The 21,947-nt window shown below is 40.1% G+C and overlaps 1 protein-coding gene across 4 annotated transcripts in view; it reads left to right on the forward strand.

The window, feature by feature from the left end:
* LOC133514796 (thyroid hormone receptor alpha) overlaps positions 1–21,947 on the forward strand; it is a 126,604-nt gene that overhangs the window by 83,987 nt on the left and 20,670 nt on the right. For 3 of the 4 annotated variants that reach the window (XM_061846767.1, XM_061846766.1, XM_061846769.1), the window contains 7 exons: positions 888–949; positions 3,655–3,776; positions 6,167–6,314; positions 7,751–7,956; positions 8,695–8,841; positions 9,537–9,795; positions 12,313–21,568. In XM_061846767.1, the coding sequence (XP_061702751.1) occupies positions 888–949; positions 3,655–3,776; positions 6,167–6,314; positions 7,751–7,956; positions 8,695–8,841; positions 9,537–9,795; positions 12,313–12,563 (1,195 nt within the window). In that variant the 3' untranslated portion in view covers positions 12,564–21,568. Of the gene's footprint in view, positions 1–887; positions 950–3,654; positions 3,777–6,166; positions 6,315–7,750; positions 7,957–8,694; positions 8,842–9,536; positions 9,796–12,312; positions 21,569–21,947 lie in introns of those variants that run through there. The other variant, XM_061846770.1, reaches the window with a different exon arrangement.

Raw genomic sequence — 21,947 nt, forward strand, 5'->3', positions numbered from 1 at the left:
TGAAACCCAAATAACTGACCTCACTGTTACAATACTTTTGGAGGGCAGTATCTATATACTGTACTGTCGTATCAACTTCCTGTACCCAACAAAACCTCCGTTATTGTGAAATCATGGTGGGTTTTTTTTCACTTGTGTAGAAATGACAATGTTTGTGTTTTAGTTTCACAGCTCACTTCTCAAAGCTTCTATAGCAAGCAGTGTTGATGGATTCTCACAATGTTACTGAGTGAGCATATCAACAGCAATAAAATTAATATGATTGTCCTTTAGTGAAGTCCAGTTCCAACTGAGAAAGAAATGTCATTGTTCTTGGGGGGCTGCGACTGCATTGCATCTTTCATAGGGGTGTTATATCCATCCATCCATTTTCTGACCCGCTTATCCTAACGAGGGCCGTGGGACTCCCGTAGCTTATCCCAGATGTCACCGGGCAGGAGGCAGGGTACACCCTGAACTGGTTGCCAGGCAATCGCAGGACACATGGAGACAAACAACAGTCGCACTCACAATCACACCTAGGGGAAATTTAGAGTATCCAATTAATGTTGGATGTATTTGGGATGTGGGAGAAAACCGTAGTGCCTGGAGGAAACTCACGCAGGCACGGGGAGAACGCGCAAACTCCACAAAGGCGGGGCTGGGATTTGAACCCCAGTCCTGAGAACTATGAGCCCAATGCTCTACAGCTGCATCACCGTGCCGAAAGGGTGTTATATTGGGAAGAAAAAAAATGCTAAAATGCATTGAAATATTACATATTACAGCTGAATGAACATGAAGAAAATTGTATGAGTGATTTAACTGTTGATCAGATCAAAGTGTAACCAACTAATAATAACAAAAAAATATTTTAACTCTTTCCTCCTTGTCTTGCCTTCTGCAAGGTGGCTTGATGTGCCAAAGAGAAAAAGGAAGAACAGCCAGTCTTCGATGAAGAGTATGTCTGGTAAGGATGATTCACCCCAAACTAACACCATCCATGTTTTTGTCATCATCATAACAAAACAACAAAAAAGGGTGTCTGTCTTGGAATATTCGCATAAAATGCACCAGCTTTTGATATGTAAGAGGAGTCTAGGTTATGATGTTCAGTGCAGCTCATCATTCTCGACTGGAATCCCCTGGTGGACTGTGAAAGGTGTCCCATCTCTCAATGGGAGGAGCGGCGGCTTTACTCTGAGGCCCTCCCGGGTGCCTGATCTTCTTACCGTATCTCAAAGGGAGAGTCTGGACACCCTGCGGTGGACACCAATTTTGCCTGCTTGTATATGTGGTTTTGTTCTTTTGAGTACAAAGTGCAATTTATGACCATAGGTGAGGGAGGGTAGGAACATTGATGAGCCGGTAAATTGAGAGGTTCAGCTCCTTCTTCAGCACAACAGACCGATCCAGTCTGTATAAATGCAGATGCACGACCAATATTCCTATCAATCTCCGTGCTTCCCTTACTTATAAACATGACTCAAATATACTTGAACTCCTGTTCTTGGTGTATGATTTCATCCTTGTTCTGCAAAAGGCAGGCAGTTGTTTTCTGACCAAGGATCATGGCCTCAGACTCATCCGATGTTGCAGTGTCGTGTTAACCAGGACAATCCCACAATATTCAGAACCTTTAGGAAGTCCCCACAGATCTCAACCCCAGAGAAAGGAGAGACAACGTTCGAGTCTCAGACTCTCCTTCCTTATAGAAAGGTGTGTCGGTGGAATTTAGGAGGATGATGAAAGTCTTAACTTATTTTGACTGGTGAAGTTTGCCAAACAAACTCTGGGAACATATTTTCTTGTTTGGGTTGCGTGACTTTAGAGGTTGCGACGCACATTCACTTGTAACATGCCTGAGGCTAAGGTACATCACAAACTGGTTGCCAAAAGAAATTCATGGGAAACAGGTTACTGTGGTCTTAACAGTTTTCTTGCTTAGTTAAATAAATATATTATTTGCACGGGGAATCATGTTGTTGTTGATAAGGTACATTTTAATAACAGACATTTGTGGAGACAAGAACAACTAAGGCTCAATACACTCATCAAGACAATCAAAATATGTTTGTCCTGATTTTGCCCCTTCCCAACCAAGCATGTCAAATGCCAGATTATCTTTTATTTTATAGGATTACCTTCTAAGATTATCATTCGGTCAAAAGATGTGTTAAGGAGTGTATTTTTCCCCATAATTTTGTCCAAAACAGGTCAGGTTCAACATTCTTTAAATAATGACGTTTCATGATGCTGTGATAAAACGGAATGAAGTCAATCAAAAAAGCACAGTGACTGAGGAACAACGAAGTGGCCGTAGATTTTTTTTTTTTTTTTTTTTTAAAGCATGTATTACTCGCTCCTATTTTTTGGGATAAAACTGTGTTCCCCAGATGGCAAAAAAATATTTTCCAGAGCAAGTCTTTTTACTGAAAACATTGCCGTTCTGATACAGTCCCCACCCCCTCCGGTCCTTTTCCCAATACTCAAAGCATACCCGAAAGTGTCTTCCCGTCTTTGTTTTTGTGAGCTCACGTGTGATCACGCAAGATTTCCAAATCAGCAACGGAACAAAATGTTCATCTGTGTTGTGTTTTGTGTTGAGATTTGTGGAGCACACCACACACACACAACACAATACTTCCCAAATTGTTAAAAGACAGATTTTTTTTCTTCTTGTGTGGTTTCAGTCATAGATAAAAAATGCTTTTGGTTTTTTTAATGTCAAACGGGTGCATTGGCGTGAGTTAAAAAGATGAGATTAAATCCTATTATCTGTCTGTGAGTTTTTCGGTAAAGCGCTGAATTTAAAGGGAATTGGGGGTTTTCTGGAAGTCATAAGACAATAGTTTGATCAAAAATGCCTTCAGTAGAAGATCACATCCGTACTCCAATAGTAAAAAAAGAATAGAGCACAATCACTTAAAACTCTGCCTACAAAAAAATGTGGTGATACCGTACATTACCATAAATTAATGAAATTCCAATTCAGTATTCATATTTTAACAGAAAATAACTGAAAAGCATTTCTTTTAAATCAAAAGATTTTGAATCAATGAAGAAAGCTATGACACAGAATGCAAAGTCTAATCAGGTCCTTTGCGCACAAGTAGACTCGACCTTCATAACCTCAATACAGTAATGGACTATGTAGTGAAGTATCATCCAATCAAATCAAATATGTTTTTATTTAGAAAGCCCTTTTCATACAATGACGAGCATCTCAAAGTGCTTAACAAAGTTAGTCTGATGATTGCTTTGATGTTCTAAATATATGATTGCTTGCTTTGAGTGGGACCAAACGCTATCATGTGAAATAAATGTCTAGCATGTGAAAGCCTTGCGTTGGAGCCTGTTGAGACGTACTGTATGTGTGTGGAGAATTATGGCGGGTATAAATACAGTACTTTTAATTCCACATCACAGACCCTCAGGGTGCCATACAAAAAGGAGCTTCATTGATAAGCCCCGTTTTAATGCAAAGCCCCTTCTCCGCTAGTACTTGTCATTGTCTTCGCCGTTGTTATCACTACCCGTTCCTCATCCCTCAAAAGCTTCCCTGTGTCTGATCTCCGTTATTGTCTGCTCATCCGCCTTATCCGGCATTCTTTATTCACCTCTCTCCTAATTCCATCCCATCTTTCTCCTTAACCTCCTCCTCCTTTCCTATAGCTCTTAGCATCTCTGTTCCAGGGTACATCCCCAGCTACCTGGAAAAGGATGAGCCATGCGTGGTGTGCGGCGACAAGGCGACCGGTTACCACTACCGCTGCATCACATGTGAGGGGTGCAAGGTACAGTAAGAGTCTTCAAATTGAAATTGCCTTCAATTCTGCTGGGTGAATCAGAAAAAAAGAAGACATTGCCTATAACATTCACAGTGGTTAGTATTAATTTGTTAGCCCTTTGACGCTCTTTAGTATCTGCAGAAGGAAATTCAGTCCACGCTTTTTCCCCCCCCCATCAGCAAATGAAATAATTTTAAATCCTAACCCACACTATGAGCTTTGTACAATGGCATGCAATTAAAAAAAAACTCAATTTCTGTTGGGCTTTAAGTGATCCCTACACCAATTCTTTAAAAAATGAAGTAGCTGCTGCCCTGTTGGGCTTTAAGTGATCCCTACACCAATTCTTTGAAAAATGAAGTAGCTCCTGCCCTGTTATTTATTTAAAAAAAAAAAAACCCTTTTAAATAATGTTGAATTCAGTCATCTGAACTTTTGAAACTCCATGCATATTCATCCAGATTATCATGTTAAATGTTACAAATAAGAGAGATTACATACAAATATTTACTTTGTGCCTGAACATTTGCAACATGTGTAATCCTTAACCAGATTTTCCTGATGAGACTCTATTAAACAATGACAGGGATCAACAAAAGCTTTCCTCTGGGTTTCTGTATGCAATGTTTGATTTATTGTGTTGAAACTCAAGAAATGGAACATCGGAATTGATGTTTGCATGAGAGCTGCACATTTGATCCAAGAGTAATGGCAATTCTACTTGAGACAAACTCCATTGGGTGTCATTTTGTAAGAATCATTGCTCAAAGTACACTGTAGCCTCAGTGTTCGTATCCACTTTCAAACAACTTTTCCGTCCCAGTTTAAGTACGTCCACTTGATTTTGAACAGCCTTCCATGTGACTCAGACACTCATTTCATGGAATCTCGCCCCACACAAAGCATCCCATGCAGATGTGAAACTGTATTGCGTTATGTCTTGAGTCGGCCTCACACTTGTTCTTCATCAGTCACCAATCCACAAGATTTTTCTGATAATTTATTGAATGTGACTGTTCAATAAGAAGCCATGGAGACAAAGAAGGTTCCAAAGAAGCCAAAAAAATACCATAGATGAGTAGCAAAGTACGAAAATGGCAATTCCTCTTCCATACACCATCTCTACAGGCAAATTTGATGCTTAACATTTCTTCATCCATTTCATTGATCATTTATAGTTAATTCCCATTGTTTTCTGTAGGCTAAATGATAGTCTTTCTCTAGAAAATCCATCCATCCATTTTCTTAGCCGCTTATCCTCGCAAGGGTTGTGGGGAGTGCTGGAGCCTATCCCAGCTATCAACGGGCAGGAGGCGGGGTAGACCCTGAACTGGTAGCCAGCCAATCACAGGGCACATGGAGACAATTTAGAGTGTCCAATTAATGTTGCATGTTGTAGGGATGTGGGAGGAAACCGGAGTGTCCAGAGGAAACCCACGCAGACACGGGGAGAACATGCAAACTCCACACAGGCGGGTCCGGGATTGAACCCGGGACCTCGGAACTGTGAGGCCAACGCTTTACCAGCAGATCCACCATGCCGCCCTCTCTCGAAAATATTTGTTGTTAATATTATTGGGTATCTCAAATTAATTGGATTAACATGTTACAGTTTGCAGTGTAATAGAACATTTTTGAAAGCCCATTCAATCGAATTTATAGTGTTACATAAAATTAACTTGATCAGACTATGTAACTTTTTTACACGTTTTTAATACCAGCAGCATTACATAATGTTTATAATGTCAGTCGTATTTGCACTATACTTTGCGCTGATACTAGCTGCAGACCAGTGGTGGAAAATTAATTCAATATGGAAATCTAATGGCGGCGCCAGAAAGACTAGAATGTTAAATATTGAGATTCTCAGAGCCCGTCCTGCTCGAGTTGATGACTCACATGAGACTTCAGATTCTCTTGAAATGCCGCAATGGTGTTGAAAATTGATAATGCGCCTCCTTTTTCCAGGAGACTCACGAAGTGACAATTTTATTGCTATTGTAGCATTATAATCTGAAAGTCTATTTGAGATATAAATGCACCTTACAAAACATCCATTTTGCTCTTTGCCAACAAGGACGCTGTGTTTGTGCCCTTCAGCTCTTGTTTTGTTTGTGTGTGTGACAGTAAGATTAGGCAAAACAACAACTGGAGTGATGTAAAAGATTTCATTTTGGCTTGATGCTTTGTGGCTCATTTATGACTCACATTTTCGTGCAGAAGCCATCTAATTGGGGAAATCCCGTTTTTTTGTTTTTTTTAATTCAACCCTCTCTATTTCAATGAAGCAGTTACATAAGTTTATCAATTTTGCTCCTTCCTGTTTCCTGTTTTTCTCATTTTATCTTGTGCCAATCTTTTATCTGTGCCTCCTTGTCTCTTTTTTACCCTTGCAGGGTTTCTTCCGTCGAACCATACAAAAGAACCTCCACCCAGCGTACTCGTGCAAATATGAAGGCTGCTGCATCATCGACAAGATCACCCGGAACCAGTGCCAGCTATGTCGTTTTAAGAAGTGCATCTCTGTTGGCATGGCCATGGACTGTGAGTTTATTAAAACAATATGTTCATAATATCCATGTATAAAGCACCTTGACTTACGAGTGGCCCAACTTAAAAGTTTTCGAAGGTTAAAAAGTTTGCGTTGCAAACCAAAATTTAAGTCCTATGCCCAGATATGGCACTCAAGTGATGTTAACGTACTGTAATGCCCTCAAATGTGGACAAGGAGAGAAGTGAGTCACATCTCATCATTAAATTAACAATTTAGGGGTTGGTTCACAGTGATTGGCTGGCGACCGGTTCATGGTGTACTCTGTCTTTCGCCCAAAGATAGCTGGGATAGTCTTCAGCACGCCTGCATCCAGAGTCAAGATACGTGGTACAGAAAATAGATGGGTATATATGTTGGTCCATTCCCACAGCACTGTTCTTCAATACTTGGCATGAACTGTAGTGTGTTATCCAAGGGAATATTCATACAACTGAAGAGTGAGATGACTTGAATTACAGCATCCAAACAGAAAAACTGGGACATCGGATAGTTACATTAATTTTGATGTGTTTGTTTTCCTTAAAACATGTCTGGTGAACCAGAAATTCACCAACACTCTCCAAAGCACTTTTTTTGCAGCAGGTGTTGTCCATAAAGTTTAGCTGCGGTCCCTTATTAAATGTCATTCTTTTACTGAGGGGATTTTTTCATTATTATTATCAATGCTTTCCAAAATCATTGTACTGCCTCTCATAAATCCACTCGGAAATTGTTAGGACCAAGTTAGAGCTCTTTGTTAGAAACTTTTTGCACTTTTGTAAATGCACATGAGGCTGGGATCAAACTACGCCTGAGATAAACTTCTACCTCTTTAGCCACAACATATCAGCAGTTTAAAAAAAGAGAAAAACATTTGAACTGATTATTGAAAATGTCGCTTTGGTTGGAATTTGTGATGCCTAAAGGTAATGAGCTTCTGTCACAGTGTTGTCCTAATATGAAGTCCAACATGCGGAACGTGTACTTCTACACCAGCATGTGATTTTACAAAATATCAATGGTGAGCTGTTTTTTTCTCTTGACTTGGACAGTTTCAAAGAGAGGCAGCCATCAACCGCTGTTGCTACCACTATTGCGATCTTATCGTCTAACAATTTTTGAGTCTGCAGTTATTGCCCTGTTTACTAAACTGTGAGGGATGCTAAGGACTTATTTCTACCAACCAGTCAAATATTCCCAATTTATTGAGGGTGCGGGTCTTTCCTTGATATTGTCATTTCATTACATTGAGCATTTGCCAGTCCCATTTTGACATTTGCGTTTGTGTTTACACCACCACTGACGATCAAGTCACCTAGTTTAAATCAATAAGTCACAAGAACATACCAGAACCACACTACTAAAACTGCATACAAGTAAAAGTGAACATGACTAAATAAACTCCACTACATAACAGCAATTTTTTTTTTTTTTTCTCACCCATCAGTGGTGCTGGACGACTCGAAGCGTGTGGCTAAACGGCGTCTCATCGAGGAGAATCGTGAGAAAAGAAAAAGGGAGGAGTTGGTGCGCACGCTGCAGGTGAGGCCAGAGCCAAATACCACTGAGTGGGAATTGATCAGGATGGCAACTGAGGCCCACCGACACACTAACGCGCAGGGATCCAGCTGGAAACAAAAGCGCAAGTTTCTGGTAAGTGAAAAGACAAAGTACTGTAATTCCCGGCCTACAGAGCGCACCTGGTTATAAGCCTCACCCAGTCCATTTGTCAAGGAAATACCATTTGGTACATACATAGGCCGCAGCCGTGTAAAAGCCGCAAGTGCCCACATTGAAACCCACATTGAAACACGAGATACACACTAGCGCAGCGGTAACAGGGCCAGACCGGTAAAAGTTACTTCCTTGGCACGTATATTCCACCGGTCTCACTCTTACCTTTTCGAGTGCCCTCTTGTGGCCGTTAGAAAAAATGCACAAATTAGTCCCATCACTGCATAAGTCTCAGGGTTGAAAGCGTGTGAAAAAAGTCGCGGCTTGTAGGCCGGAAATTACGATACTGTAGCTTGTGCCTTAGTTTAGCATCCTTGCCTTATACTCCCTTATTTTAATTAGAACGTTTATTGAATTTAATTTGATTTAAATAAGATGTTTGTATCATTTCAATTTCTCTGTATTTTGCCTAATGTGCCTCATGTAATCTATGATTTAAAGGACTCATGTTAAAACACTGATAATGGTTGGGTACATTAGTCATAATACTAACCTTGTACTGTCTGAACAATGTCAGGTGGTTTCAGACACTACAGCAAATTGTGACAAAAACACGTAACATATTTTGCCATAGGTTACTATTACCTATACTTCCCCCCCATCCCCTCCCTCTCTCTACTTGGCTGATAACATTAACCAAATGAGTTTTGCCTACAGCCAGATGATATTGGCCAAGGAAAATTGGTACCCACATCGGAAGGTGACAAGGTAGACCTGGAAGCCTTCAGTGAGTTCACCAAGATCATGACGCCTGCCATTACTCGTGTGGTGGACTTTGCCAAGAAACTACCCATGTTCTCAGAGGTAGGTTAAAGCGTATGTCGTTTTCATTTATTTTGTGTGAAGGCAGGAGAATTTATTTGGAGTGGACGGTGGCATAAGGCAGGCTGACCAGAAGGTAACAGGGATAACAATGAGCATTGGAGCAGCATGTAGAAAAAAATTAAGAAGGACAAAAACAGGCCATCAGACACACAAAAGGACAAACATCCATCCATTTTCTGAGCCTCTTATCCTCACAAGGGTCGCAGGAGTGCTGGAGCCACTCCCAGATGTTCACGCTGTACCCCAACTCCTGCCCGACAATAGCTGGGATAGGCTCTGGCACTCCCTCAAACCATGCGAGGATATGCGGCTCAGATAATGAATTGATGGATCATTTAAAGGACCATTCTCCCATGTTTTTCACATTTATAGCATTATGCCCCCCCCCCAAAAAAAAGCTGTCAAATTATAAGCCATCACTTTTCAAATCATAATTGTAAGAGCATTTTCAAATCTTGAGCAGCTGAGGAGTCTCTTTGTTCCCATAGCAGTGCATCTGCAGTGGCTTTAAGTCAGTTTTCATCCAAATGACATTGCCTGCTCTTTAATGTCACAGAAAAATTATGTTTTTCACTCAGGTAGGTTAGAAAAATACTCAATACAACTAAGATCTCTGAAAATCTGCTTCTTCAGGTTCTATTTGTGGTTATGTCCATGTTGTGTTTACTTCACAGCTTCCGTGTGAGGACCAGATCATCTTGTTGAAAGGGTGCTGCATGGAGATCATGTCACTACGCGCTGCCGTACGCTACGATCCAGAAAGCGAGACACTGACACTAAACGGCGAGATGGCTGTGAAACGCGAGCAACTGAAGAACGGCGGATTGGGTGTGGTGTCGGATGCCATCTTTGATTTAGGCAAGAGTCTGGCCCTGTTTAACCTGGATGACTCTGAGGTGGCGCTAATGCAGGCTGTCCTTCTCATGAGTTCAGGTGAGGGAAATAATTGAATTGAATAGTCGGGTTCACTGATCACTGGTTGACAGTGAGCTAAAAAAAAAAAGAAATCCTGCATTCAACTGATGATGAACCATGTGTTGTGAGAACAAGAACGTGTGTTTTTCTAATAAAGGGGGTAACTGTTTGTAATTTTTTAAGCATTCAGATGTTTGTCACATCATGGATTCCATCTCGTCAAATGCCAATATTTCTCTTCTTCATCTCTGAATGCTCTGAAATTATTTGTATGTGTGCCTTATGAAAGTATCCCCCCCCCCACACACACACACACACCGCCACCACCACCACCTCCACCCTTGAACTTTTCAACCTTCTGCCACATTTCAGGCTTCAGACAAAGATATAAAATGTTCCTTTTTTTTTTTGTCAAGACTCAACAACAAGTGGGACACAATCATGAAGTGGAACGAAATGTATTGGATATTTTATACTTTTTCAACAAATAAAAACCTGAAAAGTGGGGCGTGCAATATTATTCGGCCCCTTTACTATCAGTGCAGCAAACTCACTCCAGACATTGAGTGAGGATCTCTGAATAATCCAATGTTGACTGATGATGATCAATAGAATCCACCTGTATGTAATCAAGTCTCTGAATAAATGCACCCACCCTGTGATAGTCTCAGGGTTCTGTTTAAAGTGCAGAGAGCATAATGAAGACAAAGAAAGACACGAGGCTGGTCCAAGATACTGTCGTGGAGAAGTTTAAAGTTGAATTTGGATACAAAAAGATTTCCCAAGCGTTAAACATCTCAAGGAGCATTGTGCAAGCAATCATATTGAAATGGAAGGAGTATCAGACCACTGTTTTGGAGAAGAAGTAGGAAGTGACGTTTTTTACAGAACCCCAGACTGGCGTGTGTTTTACCAGCAGGAAAGTAGCTGTTTTTTCCTGCGTGTTAGCCAAAATGCCGTCTCGTTGTATTGCGGGATATTGCTCGAAAACTCTGGAGGATGGATTCATTCTTCACACGTTTCCAAAAGACCCGGTTCATTGTGAAAAATGGATTCCACATGTGCTTTTTTTTATTAAAAACATACTAAAAATCATGCTTTATGTGTTGGTAAACCTTTAAGAACATAGTATTCTTTGTGTATGTCAACTTAAGAGAGGCTTAGTCTGCTTTTAGTTTAGACAGTGAGACAAAAGATGAAATGTCTTTTTACCATTTTATGTAAACTTTTGGCTTCAACTTTGTATGCTTTGAAATGAGTTCATCTCGATTAACCATGTTTTAATTGCATCATAATATTAGTCCTTAAATACATCCTTTACTTAAAATAGACAACTGAATCAAATCATTGACACCGACAGATACATTGTTAACTTTAGAAGACTGGATTTAATTGGATTTCAATACAAAACTGTATCAAAACAAATAATCATCAGACAAAAAATATCCCAAGCCAAAATTAAACAGAAGTTCTATTTTTAGCCATTTTTTCCCAACAGTATTGCCTTTAAATGTTTTTTTTCTTAGCAGTTGAAAAGTTGGAGCACATGTCAGAGGTGGTGCGAAAACCTTTTTGCACAATTTGCACAAAACCATGCTTATCCATCCATCAAGTATTCCATCAAGTATGTTTTTTTTAATTTGCTTCCCATCAGTCCTAGCAATGCAATTTCATCCAATTCCTCCATTTTGCCATCCATAATTGCTTTACCAAGAAATTGTGCTTTGTTTGGAACAAAAGAAGATTTAAAATGTTTTTTTTTTCAACTAATGAATTTGTATATAAATAATTACTCACAATTAATGTGTTAAAATCCCAGGCTTAGTAAAAATACATTTATCAATAAAAATCTTTGCCTCAACAGTCCACAAACACGTCCGGAATGTTTTAGGCTTGTCGTTGTACTTTTTGCCACATTCCATTGTGGCCATCTTATTCATATCGTTAATACAGTGGTTTTCAAAAGTGGCTGGGGCGTCACGAGAGAGGTGGTGTGCGACAACCATCAACTATCATGAAGACTTTTCATTGTTAAGTTACACACAGCTGCTGTTGTTCATGTTTTTGTTGATTCCCAAGGAATGATGTTGGCAAGCGCGGGCGTCAGCGCTTTTAATTTTCCGTGCGACACTCCCACCCCCGGCTGGAAAAATTTCAAGCTGGGGGTATGAGCTCTGAAAATGTTTGGGAACAGCTCTTAACACTATTAGTTCAAGCAAATATTTAGACAATCGTTCAGATTGATTTTCCATCTTATATTAGCTTCAAAACTTTTTTTCAACTTTAAATAGCCCTCTGATTTCTATGATGGTTTCACCTCTAACTGGTCTATATTATGTGTTCACAGACAAAGTCTAAATCTAACATCATCTTAGACATAGGGAACTATTATTTATTGTTTGAATGATCAATTTATGGAAATTTATCAAAAAGGTCATACAAGGTGTGCTTTTATGAAAGAATTGTTTTTTTTTTTTTTTGTTCCTTAAACATTCTTTGACTTACATTGTACTAATATTCCATTTCTCCCCCAAGATCGTTCAGGGCTTACGAGTGTGGAGAAGATCGAGCAGTGCCAAGAGGCTTACCTGCTGGCGTTTGAACACTACATCAACTACCGCAAGCACAACATTCCTCACTTCTGGCCCAAGCTGTTGATGAAGGTAACAGACCTGCGCATGATCGGTGCGTGCCACGCCAGCCGCTTCCTCCACATGAAGGTGGAGTGTCCCAATGAGTTGTTTCCCCCACTCTTCTTGGAGGTCTTCGAGGAACAGGATGTGTGACTCTAAAACAGTGACGCACCCCCTGATAGAAACACCTTGACACTGACTAAAACTCAGTAAGGGGGTGCATTTCATCTTCCTTGATGGGATCATTTGGCTTTGGACACCCACCACCTATCACCAGCACTCAACATCACAAAGAAAAGAAAAATAATGTGGCTTCTTTGTCGTGTCACTTTAAAAGGTACATTTACTTAAACTTAAACTCAAGTAGAACGATATGCAGAAAAACAAAAATCCATCAGGCCTACTGTCTCCCTATACAGGCACCTTTCAGCTCGTATGGTGTGTTATTTTTTTCTGATTATAATCTCCTCAGATGATCCCACTCCACAGGCTTCTTTGCACCTTCCTTATCAGCGGCGAACCCACTACAGTTCAGCCTGACCCCCATTCAGCCGCTATCAGTGTTCGCCAACCTACCTCCCTCACGTAGTGAGCTCTAATACACACACGCTCCCCAAAATACAACAGAAAAGCCTATAATTTTACCTCATAGCTTGTAAAATGTAGTGTCTTATTTATTGACGGCTTGCTGAGAAAATACACAACCATGTAGTCTTAAGCCTCTGCTTTGTGCTTTTATAATGGGTCTTAGTATGAAGCTGCAGTACAGCATAATGTATTAGTTAGAATTAATGCCTGGCATGAGATGCAGCTTACCCTTGCTGCAAGCTTTTCTTTTATATTATCATGTGTTACAAGCACAGGCTTAAGACTTTCTTTTCGGGCTTCATAATCAGTGGCGGCTGGTGGGATGTTTTAAATGCGCACCTGTAGACCACCCCATCCAATCCAGTCCCTTTCAGATATCACGGGGCATGGAGGTATTCCAAACACAGAACCGCTTACCATATTTGACAGGTATTTTATTCCAAGCTGCAAATAAAAATGATTATTTTTTAAGATGCCTCTAAGGATCTTATTTTGGTGTCAGTGGGGAAGCCAGATGCAAGAGTGAAGTGGAAAAGGGAATCAACCGTTAGCTTTGTGGATAATTGGATGGAGGGAAAAATGGGAGTTGATTGTGGAGTTGCAATAGAAAAAAAAGAGATGGATTAAACAAGTTGAGACACAGTTTGGTCAAAAAAATCCTCATTTTCAGATGCACTTTCATATATGTGCAACAGCCAAATACCTGTATATAAAGTGAAGTGAAACAGGCTGATATTGAAAAATTCAATTAAATTCAAGCTTCACAGAGAATTACTCCACCACTTTAAGCTCTTTGTAATCAGAGCAAAGTTCATGTGATGCATTTACTGGACACTTTCGCACTAGACTTATTTTGGGGGGGGGGGGGGGGGAGGGACCTGATTCCCAAGGTGGGCTAATTGATCTGCCGTCTTGATTAGGCTGTCTGGTAAACATCTTGCAAGTAATTTATCAATTGAGTCTTCTGTTGAGATCTGCATCGATCCTCAATCATTGTAAAATCATTTGTTGTTTGGCCTCAGGAATATTGGCACCCTCACACCCTCTTTCTTAGCCAGCCGTCCCTGATTATATCGAGTCATCATCCCCTCAAGCAACAAGCTGACAGTTTGAAAGTATTTTTCAGGCAAAGAGCCCCCTATTTTCCTCAGGAGTTGCAAACCAGAACCAAAGGAGTGTGAAGGCACCGGGTAAAATGGAACATACATTTAAAATCCCTCAGATATTTCATGTGAATGCTGAGAAATGTCACCAACACAAAATGAGGATGATAAACACTGCTTTATCCACCACAGGATATCATATCAGTATCCCCCAATATGCAAATTACTCCCCCAAGTGGTTGTGGGCAAAATTGGGATAACGTTTGTTTTGAGCCAAGGCCAGGACATTAATATTGCTACCCTTTTATTTTGATTGCGTGAACACTGTTAAGTGCAATAAAAAGGAATGCCAAGAAAAATAACTATTAGAACTGGAACTATCATCTGTCTCGGCATTCACGCTGTTTTTTCTTATTTTTTTGTCTTCAGTAGCAATAGTGTCAGTGCTTTTCTCAGCATTTACATTAGACTGGCTTTATAGAATAATTTAGCTTCACAACTCCTCTTTCAGTGCTAATGTAAAAAATACAAGACTGACAGAGGTTACCTGGTTGCATAAGAATAATAAATGTAGTAATATAGTATATAATCGCTCAGACATGATTCAGAGTTTATCTATTATATCTCCAATATAAACCTCCTTGCTTAGCTTCATCTTGCACACACTTTACACTTTCCTTAGAAACTATTATCATCTTATCTACGCCAATCGCCAGGAAAAACCAGATCTCTTTTTCTTTCTATGGGCCACAAATATATTATCCATATACCAAGACACGACCCATCCCCCAGATGTCAACCCCTGCTGATGATTTATTTTTTTTTTTGGGGGGGGGCGGTTGGTGGGTATGATGTCGCTTACCTCGTCGCTCGAACTTTTCAAATCCCTGCTGAAACGGACCGATTCTACCTCACCCCTCATCTCGGTGCGGCTGCCATCTCATCTGCAACACAATAACACGGATGGATAGTACATACAGGATAGACACAAACAGCAATGCCAACCTGTACATCAACAGTTGACAGCCAAAGTCGCCCAAGTCAAATTGTGGGACCAACGTGACTGTTTTTTTTTTTTATTTTAAAAAACAGATATAAGACCCTATTCACATGCGATCTCAACATGTGTGCGTGTGTGTGTGTGTGTGTGTGTGTGTGTGTGTGTGCGTGCGTGTGTGTGTGTATCATCACATGTTCAGTAGGCGGTTCTGATGGAGTCACCCGGTCATAATTGCATCCATCTCACATCATGTCCCTGCTCTGTATCCAAATTCATTGCAGCAATCCCAAACAGCAAATGTGCTCTTTAGATTCCAACACTTTTGTCAATTTTTAAGCCTGTTTTGGACAAACCCATTTCATGGAATTGGATATACAAACATCTCCGGTAAAGCACACTAGAGATACGTTGATGTCTCGTTTGAATCGGGCCTCTTTGACTAAACATGGTTCAGATTGACCCGACGACCAGTGGGATTGAGACCTTGTAAAACAGGACTCCCAATAGGAGCCATTTGACCTGATTGGATCAAGTCAAAAATTACAGTGTTGGCAGTTAAATAAACAAGTCTGCACGATTTGCCTCTGGATTCAGCCAAGCCGAGAGGAAGGAACCAGCACTTGGTGTCATGTGACTTATTGCACAGAACTGTTTTCTTGAGAGCACCCAACTGCTTGTGGCTGCGGAAGTGGACGCTAAGCTATTTCCCGTAACGGGGGGGTTGAAAGCTTCCTGAGCGACTCTCTTATCCTGAAATGTACACTTGGAATTTAAATACTGCTGAAATAAGCTCCATTCCGCATTTTTAGCTGTCAGATTTTTTTTTCTGCTGCACTAACGCTACAATGGATGTAATAACACCAAACACCTTCCTTTATCTCTTTATATAACATTTCCTGTTCTTGTTTGCTTCAAACTATCTTGATTAGGGTTGCAAAAAAAATCTATCTTTCGAAGAGGAATATATGAGAATTTACAGAATATTATAAATAAAACAGATGTTGAAAATCGTGAATCTGTGCTTGCAAACATTTAATATATGTCTGTGTATAAATTTGAAATAAGTAATTTAACAAAAGAAATTAGTCAAAGATCAATCAATACATGTGTATTTTTTCATTAATTTTCATAATATATATACATTTACAAATATTTCCAGAATTCGTTAGCATCCCTGTGTAACATTTCTAGAAACAATAAAACCAAAATTATTCCACCCCTTTGCAACCCTAATCTTGACAATATTCAAGATCATAACTTGGCACGCACACACATGGCCTGTTTTCACACCTCTCTGTTGCTTAAATAAACAAACATGGGGCCGTTTTCACAAAGGGGAATTTTTGATCAAGTGATAGCCATTTTTTTCCCCCTTGGTAACAAGCAATAGCATCTGCAAAAGCATAATTCCAAACAATGCTTGTATGATCAGACTTTGCAAAGGAGGCAAATTATCACACATAGAAGCCATTTTGAACTTTGTGAAAGAAGCCCCTCATAGAGCCATGGCCTTTTAAGTCCCACCACGCTTTGTTGCTACGTTGCATGCTATTTAAATAGAACTGTGAGCACTGATTAAACAAGGGCGCTCACACACACACACACACACACACACGTCCACGTAACAAAAGGATGATCAAGTCGTGTTGTTTCCCAGTCGCCGCATCCAAGGGCTCCTGTGATCTCACTCACTTTTACGGTCACAGAAAGCCACATATAGTAGTGTTCAAAATAATAGCAGTCCAATGTGACTAACCAGATTGATTTACGTTTTCAGTATATTTTTTTATTGGTAAATGTCAAACAAGTTACCAGTATGTGCAGTAGATTCTCAGAAAACCAACAAGACGCAACATTCAAGATACACACGCTGAAGGTTGTGCAAATGGGCAATTTGTTAAAAGGAGTGGTTCGGCTAAGCTCATGTACTGACGTTACTATAAATATCCACACACACTATACTATATGTGATTTTGTTAAGATCATCAGTGGCCAATCAAATCCGAAACCTATCCAGTCATGTAGCACATCTGTATTCGTATTAGTGATGTCATCGTGGAGCGTACACATCACAAACTCATTCCTACGCTTGTCATCACCGTATGAACGTCACATTCTACAATTTTTTTAAAACTCAGGATCATATCCCTGAGCACAGAGAGCACTCGTGTGTTCCAGTTTAAGAACAAAAAAAAAAAAAAAATGTTTGGCGCCATTCTTTCTCAACCACGGGAAGAAAACCTCCTTTTATGATAAAAAACTGTCACCAGCACCACAGAACGCACTGCCTTCAGCCATGATCACATGCACCAGCATAGCGGAGCGACAGACCAACAGGCAGTGGTCATCTTCTTTACCTTGCCAGTGACTGCGAGGCCATGTTCAAACAAATGAAATCAGTTTAGATTGCCGTTTTGACCTCAATTTCGCCGCTCAATTTCAGTGTCTTATTTGCACGTAAATGTGTCGGGGTTGTTGCGTTCGAGAGTAATGTGGAGTCAGAAATATACTGCTTGTAGCCTGCGAGGTTCAAACTCAAATCATCAAACAGAAACACATGGCTGAGTATTGCCATATCTCCTTTGTGTTTCGGAGAGATCGTTTGCCTGTCGGCTATTTCTATGCAGAACCAGTCGGGTTGAATAGCGATATCTATAAGCAACACGCCTTTCAGGGTACATCAGATTCAAATCCGTCTACAAAAGAACATTTTCGTAAAAGGATTTTGGTTTCTTTTGCTTAAAAGTGTTCATATACGGACAATCAGTGGTGTGCAATGGGATGGGCGGATAAGAGAGAGGGCAGTGGCCCCAGACAAGCAAACAAGTTTGGGTGGGCATCAAAAATGACACCTCTAGCCTCGACCACTTTATTTCGATCAAGAATCAACCTCCGTCACCGTACACCCCGACCCCCTTCCCCCCTCGTCGACCCCCCCCACCCCCCATCACCAGCGTTCTGTACGGCAACACATCTTCGCTCGCCACTACTTGGCATGCCGTGCTCGTATAATCATGCAAACTAACTGCTTGTCTTTACTGTCTCATACAAAAAATCAAACTCGCCTTTGGCGTACATTCTAGTTGAGGATTTGAGTTATCGGAGATAATATGTTCAATTGTTGTTAGTTTATTACCTTAAGCGATGCACACAAAACAACAGTCCTGTGTTAGGGCCACCATTCAGAGTTTTGTGACGATGAGGACCAAAAAAAAAAAAAAAAAACACATTCTCAAGTGTTTATACAGGCACATTAAAGATGATGTTTTTCATTTTGTCGCTAAAACATTGGCCGTAGTATAATCTAGCAGGCAAAATGACTCGGTTGTCCTCCATCTGTCGTTGAAAGCAGTGCAGATCGGACCATTCATCGTGTCCCTGTGGGCTCCACCGTTATTATGCGAGGTCCTATTGCCACATTTTTTTCGGACCTCCGCTGTCGTAGCAGTAAAATTGACCTATTAAATGTGTTTGAGCATGGCTTTCGTAGTACGTGAGACAATTGATCTCGTTGGAGCTGTTGCCTCGGGGCACGATATTTGTTTGCGTATCCTTTGCTACTTTCCTTTCACAATTCCAAAAAGGAAGCAGTCTTTTTTGCCACCCGCTGACCACTTTCCCTGAGTCTGTCACTTTGTATACTCGTTATGTTATACCTCATGTTTACAAGAAATTAAAACTGTGAACCTCGTGTTTAAGCTGTAAAAACTACACTTTAAAGCCTCGACTCTCATGCGCCTGCTTCAAAACTGCTTTTAATTACCCAGGGAAAGCGTGTTAGTCAACACCCTCTCTGTCTTCGGCACATTTGTCCGTCCCAAAGCTCCCAATCCTCGTCGGCGTTAGCCTCTCCTCCCACGCCAACCTTCTCACAGAACACCTGCCCGAAATCTTTCCAGCACTGTTTGATGGAGGAAGATGACAATCCTCTAGGAATATTGTCCACACGTGGAATGTAAAATAATAGCAATTGTACCATCAATAACGCGCTGTGAAGACCCACACACACGTTGTTGGTGGATTTGATGTTGCTACATATTGTGCATCAACGTCCTACTTGTTATGCCTGACTGGCTGAGTTTGCAGGATGACAGAAAGGCAGGATTGAGTGGTAAATTGCTGTTGAATTTATTTTATATATGGAAATGCCTGGAGTGAGGACTTAAAAAAAAAAAAAAAAAAAAAAAGACGTGATCCGTGTATTATAATTGTTGGGGTTTTTTTTTCTTCTCTTTTGACTTCTATTTATATCTGAATATGGTGTCGAGAAAATGTGGGTCTATTTATGTTCATTGTTGGTGCATTTTTGGTGATCTAGATTTAATCAAGTATTCTGTTTCTCTTTGTTGACAAAAACATTGATCCAGCCTTTTTTTTGGGCATTGGAGGACCCACAGACAAATTGGTAAATAACGGCGTTTCTCCAAGCATATGGATAATTTCCTGTAGTTTGTAATATAAGAAACTTCATCACTAGTTAAGTGTCTGACTCTAAAGAATTTTTTTTCCATTCCTAAAAATATGACACATTTAATGTCTTTCTTAACTTTACATGCTGTTGTTCTTTTAGGACAGCAAAGGAGTATTAGGGCCACAGTAAAATACGCTATAATTATAAAAGAAAGCCAAAACTGAATGGCAATATGAAAAAATTACTTAACTTGTGAGAAATTTGTTTTTCGAAGATCAAAGTTCTAATGGGGAAAAGAAAGTTAAAAATAGCCAACAATGAAGTTTTCCTATTGTAACATCCTGTCTGTATGTATGCGTTATGAGCATTGTTGAGGATCTTGTCAAGTTAAACCTTCACAAACAATGGAATGATTAATGTGGAATGTTTCGTGTGTTTTGGGAAACATTTGTGTGTTCCTCAAAAAGAATGACTTCATCACTGAGAAGGCCTCTTTTGCTGGGTTTGTCAAGAATTTTAACAGATATTTGAAATGAGCTGATGTTTAAAATGATTGGTCTCCTAAACGACAGACGCTTATGTTGGTCTCGGTCTGTGTTTGCTGTGTCGACATGAACTCATGAAAACGTAAATGTTTAAAAACAAAAAAATTCAGATTTGCAACTTTTAAATGTGGCTCTAATTCTCCGCAATGCAGTAAAATGATTAGCATGCAATTCCTCCACGAGGCTCATGTTTACATTTTTACAGCTTTCCTTTTATACTTGTACAATGTATCCATGGGTTTTCCTTTCGACATTTGATTTCCTATACAATTCAGGTAGGTGATGAATGTTGTGAACTGTGAACTGCTTTTCAAATTTGGAATCCAAAACGTATTTTGTCAGTGAAAGTGAAAGTGAGTCTCATCTTGTTGACTCGAGCATTGCTTTTCCAAAATAAGACGCTATGGCCGTCGCTTCGCTTGACGTTCATTGGACCTTCAACTCAGGTCCATCCTGTAAAGAAGAATAAAAGATACAGTAACTCAATGTTGTGATAAGAATATTGTTGTTTGTTGATTACAAAAAAAGGCTTGTTAACTTTCAAGATAGTATCCAAACCAATTTTAACCTTTCATTAAACACAGCACTGCTTTTTCTTTTTTTTTCTTTTTTTTTTGCCAGAGTCAGCGAGGTATTGTGACTGTTTTTAGCTCCTGCTCAAGTTCCAGGGATGTAATCTCGGCAGAAGGGGAGGAAAAAAAATGTTTGAAAAACGCATTGAGGGGGGAATCATGTAGCATCTGTTAAGGATTGTAAGATACACTTTTCTCAATGTTTGTGGCTCTAAAAACTGACCGCACTTCCTCTGTTGTGTCTATAAGCATAAGCATGACCTGAAGCCATTCTTTGACTATTTAGCATCAGACGGCCGATTTTCCTTCACTGCCTCAAGTACACCAAGAGAGGACTGCACCATCACGTGAGCAGGAGTGCTATACACTAGGACTCAGCCAAATTCAACATCTATCACTGGCAAAGAAGGATTTAAAAAAAAAAAAAAAAAGGTCAAGAGATTCTTTTTGGGAGTTCAAAAGCGATAAGCCTTTACTTGATTTCAGATCCGAGGCCAATCAATTGTGCCTTGAATGAGCGATTTTGGACGACAAGTCAACAGAGCGCTGTTATTGCCATGATGGAGATGTCCTCTCTTGCTTCTGTTTTGTCCTTTTCACTGTGACTGTACAGTATACTGCCCGAACTTGTGAGAGCGTCCACGTGAAAGGCTGTGTTTCCTTTTTGGGCGAAGCACGCACTACTTTTTTGGCGCGGCACGAAGTTGAATGTAAAAGTGGAGAGTGATGATGGTCTAAAAGACCCCCTGTGAGCGTTTCAGGGTGTATTTAATACACTACTGCTGCTTGTGGGTTTGTCATGGGCACAGTTGTTTTTTTGTCAGTTTATTGTTTGTTTGTTTTTTCTGTGACAAATGAGTGTGGCACAATCAAAGAATGGCTTCTGAAAGCTATTTGTATTTGTGGCTCTGTTATATTTTCAGCATTCTATATAAAAAAAACCCATTTGATATCAAGACGCACACCTTGTTTTCTTATCTTCCACAGACAAGCTAAGGGAAACTTATATATGTAAGAATAATATGCGCCAGGGGCAACACGGTGACTTAGCGGTCAACGAGTCTGGTTTACAGGCGAGAGGTCCTGGATTCAAATTTAAGCTCAGGACTTTGTGTGTGGTGTGAGGTATGAGGTGCAGTGTACGTTATGTAGTGTTTCTTCAACTGCTACCTTAACAGCTTGGTTGAAAACTTCATTCAAAAATTAAAATAAAAATATTTGGAATTATTTGGAAAAACTGGAGCAATGTAAGTTACAGTAAACAATCCAAACTTTATGAAATTAGATTATCATACAAACGTTTGTAGCTGTTCCTTCT

The sequence above is a fragment of the Syngnathoides biaculeatus genome, chromosome 16 (assembly GCF_019802595.1).
Source record: "Syngnathoides biaculeatus isolate LvHL_M chromosome 16, ASM1980259v1, whole genome shotgun sequence".
In the NCBI taxonomy this organism is placed as follows: domain Eukaryota; kingdom Metazoa; phylum Chordata; class Actinopteri; order Syngnathiformes; family Syngnathidae; genus Syngnathoides; species Syngnathoides biaculeatus.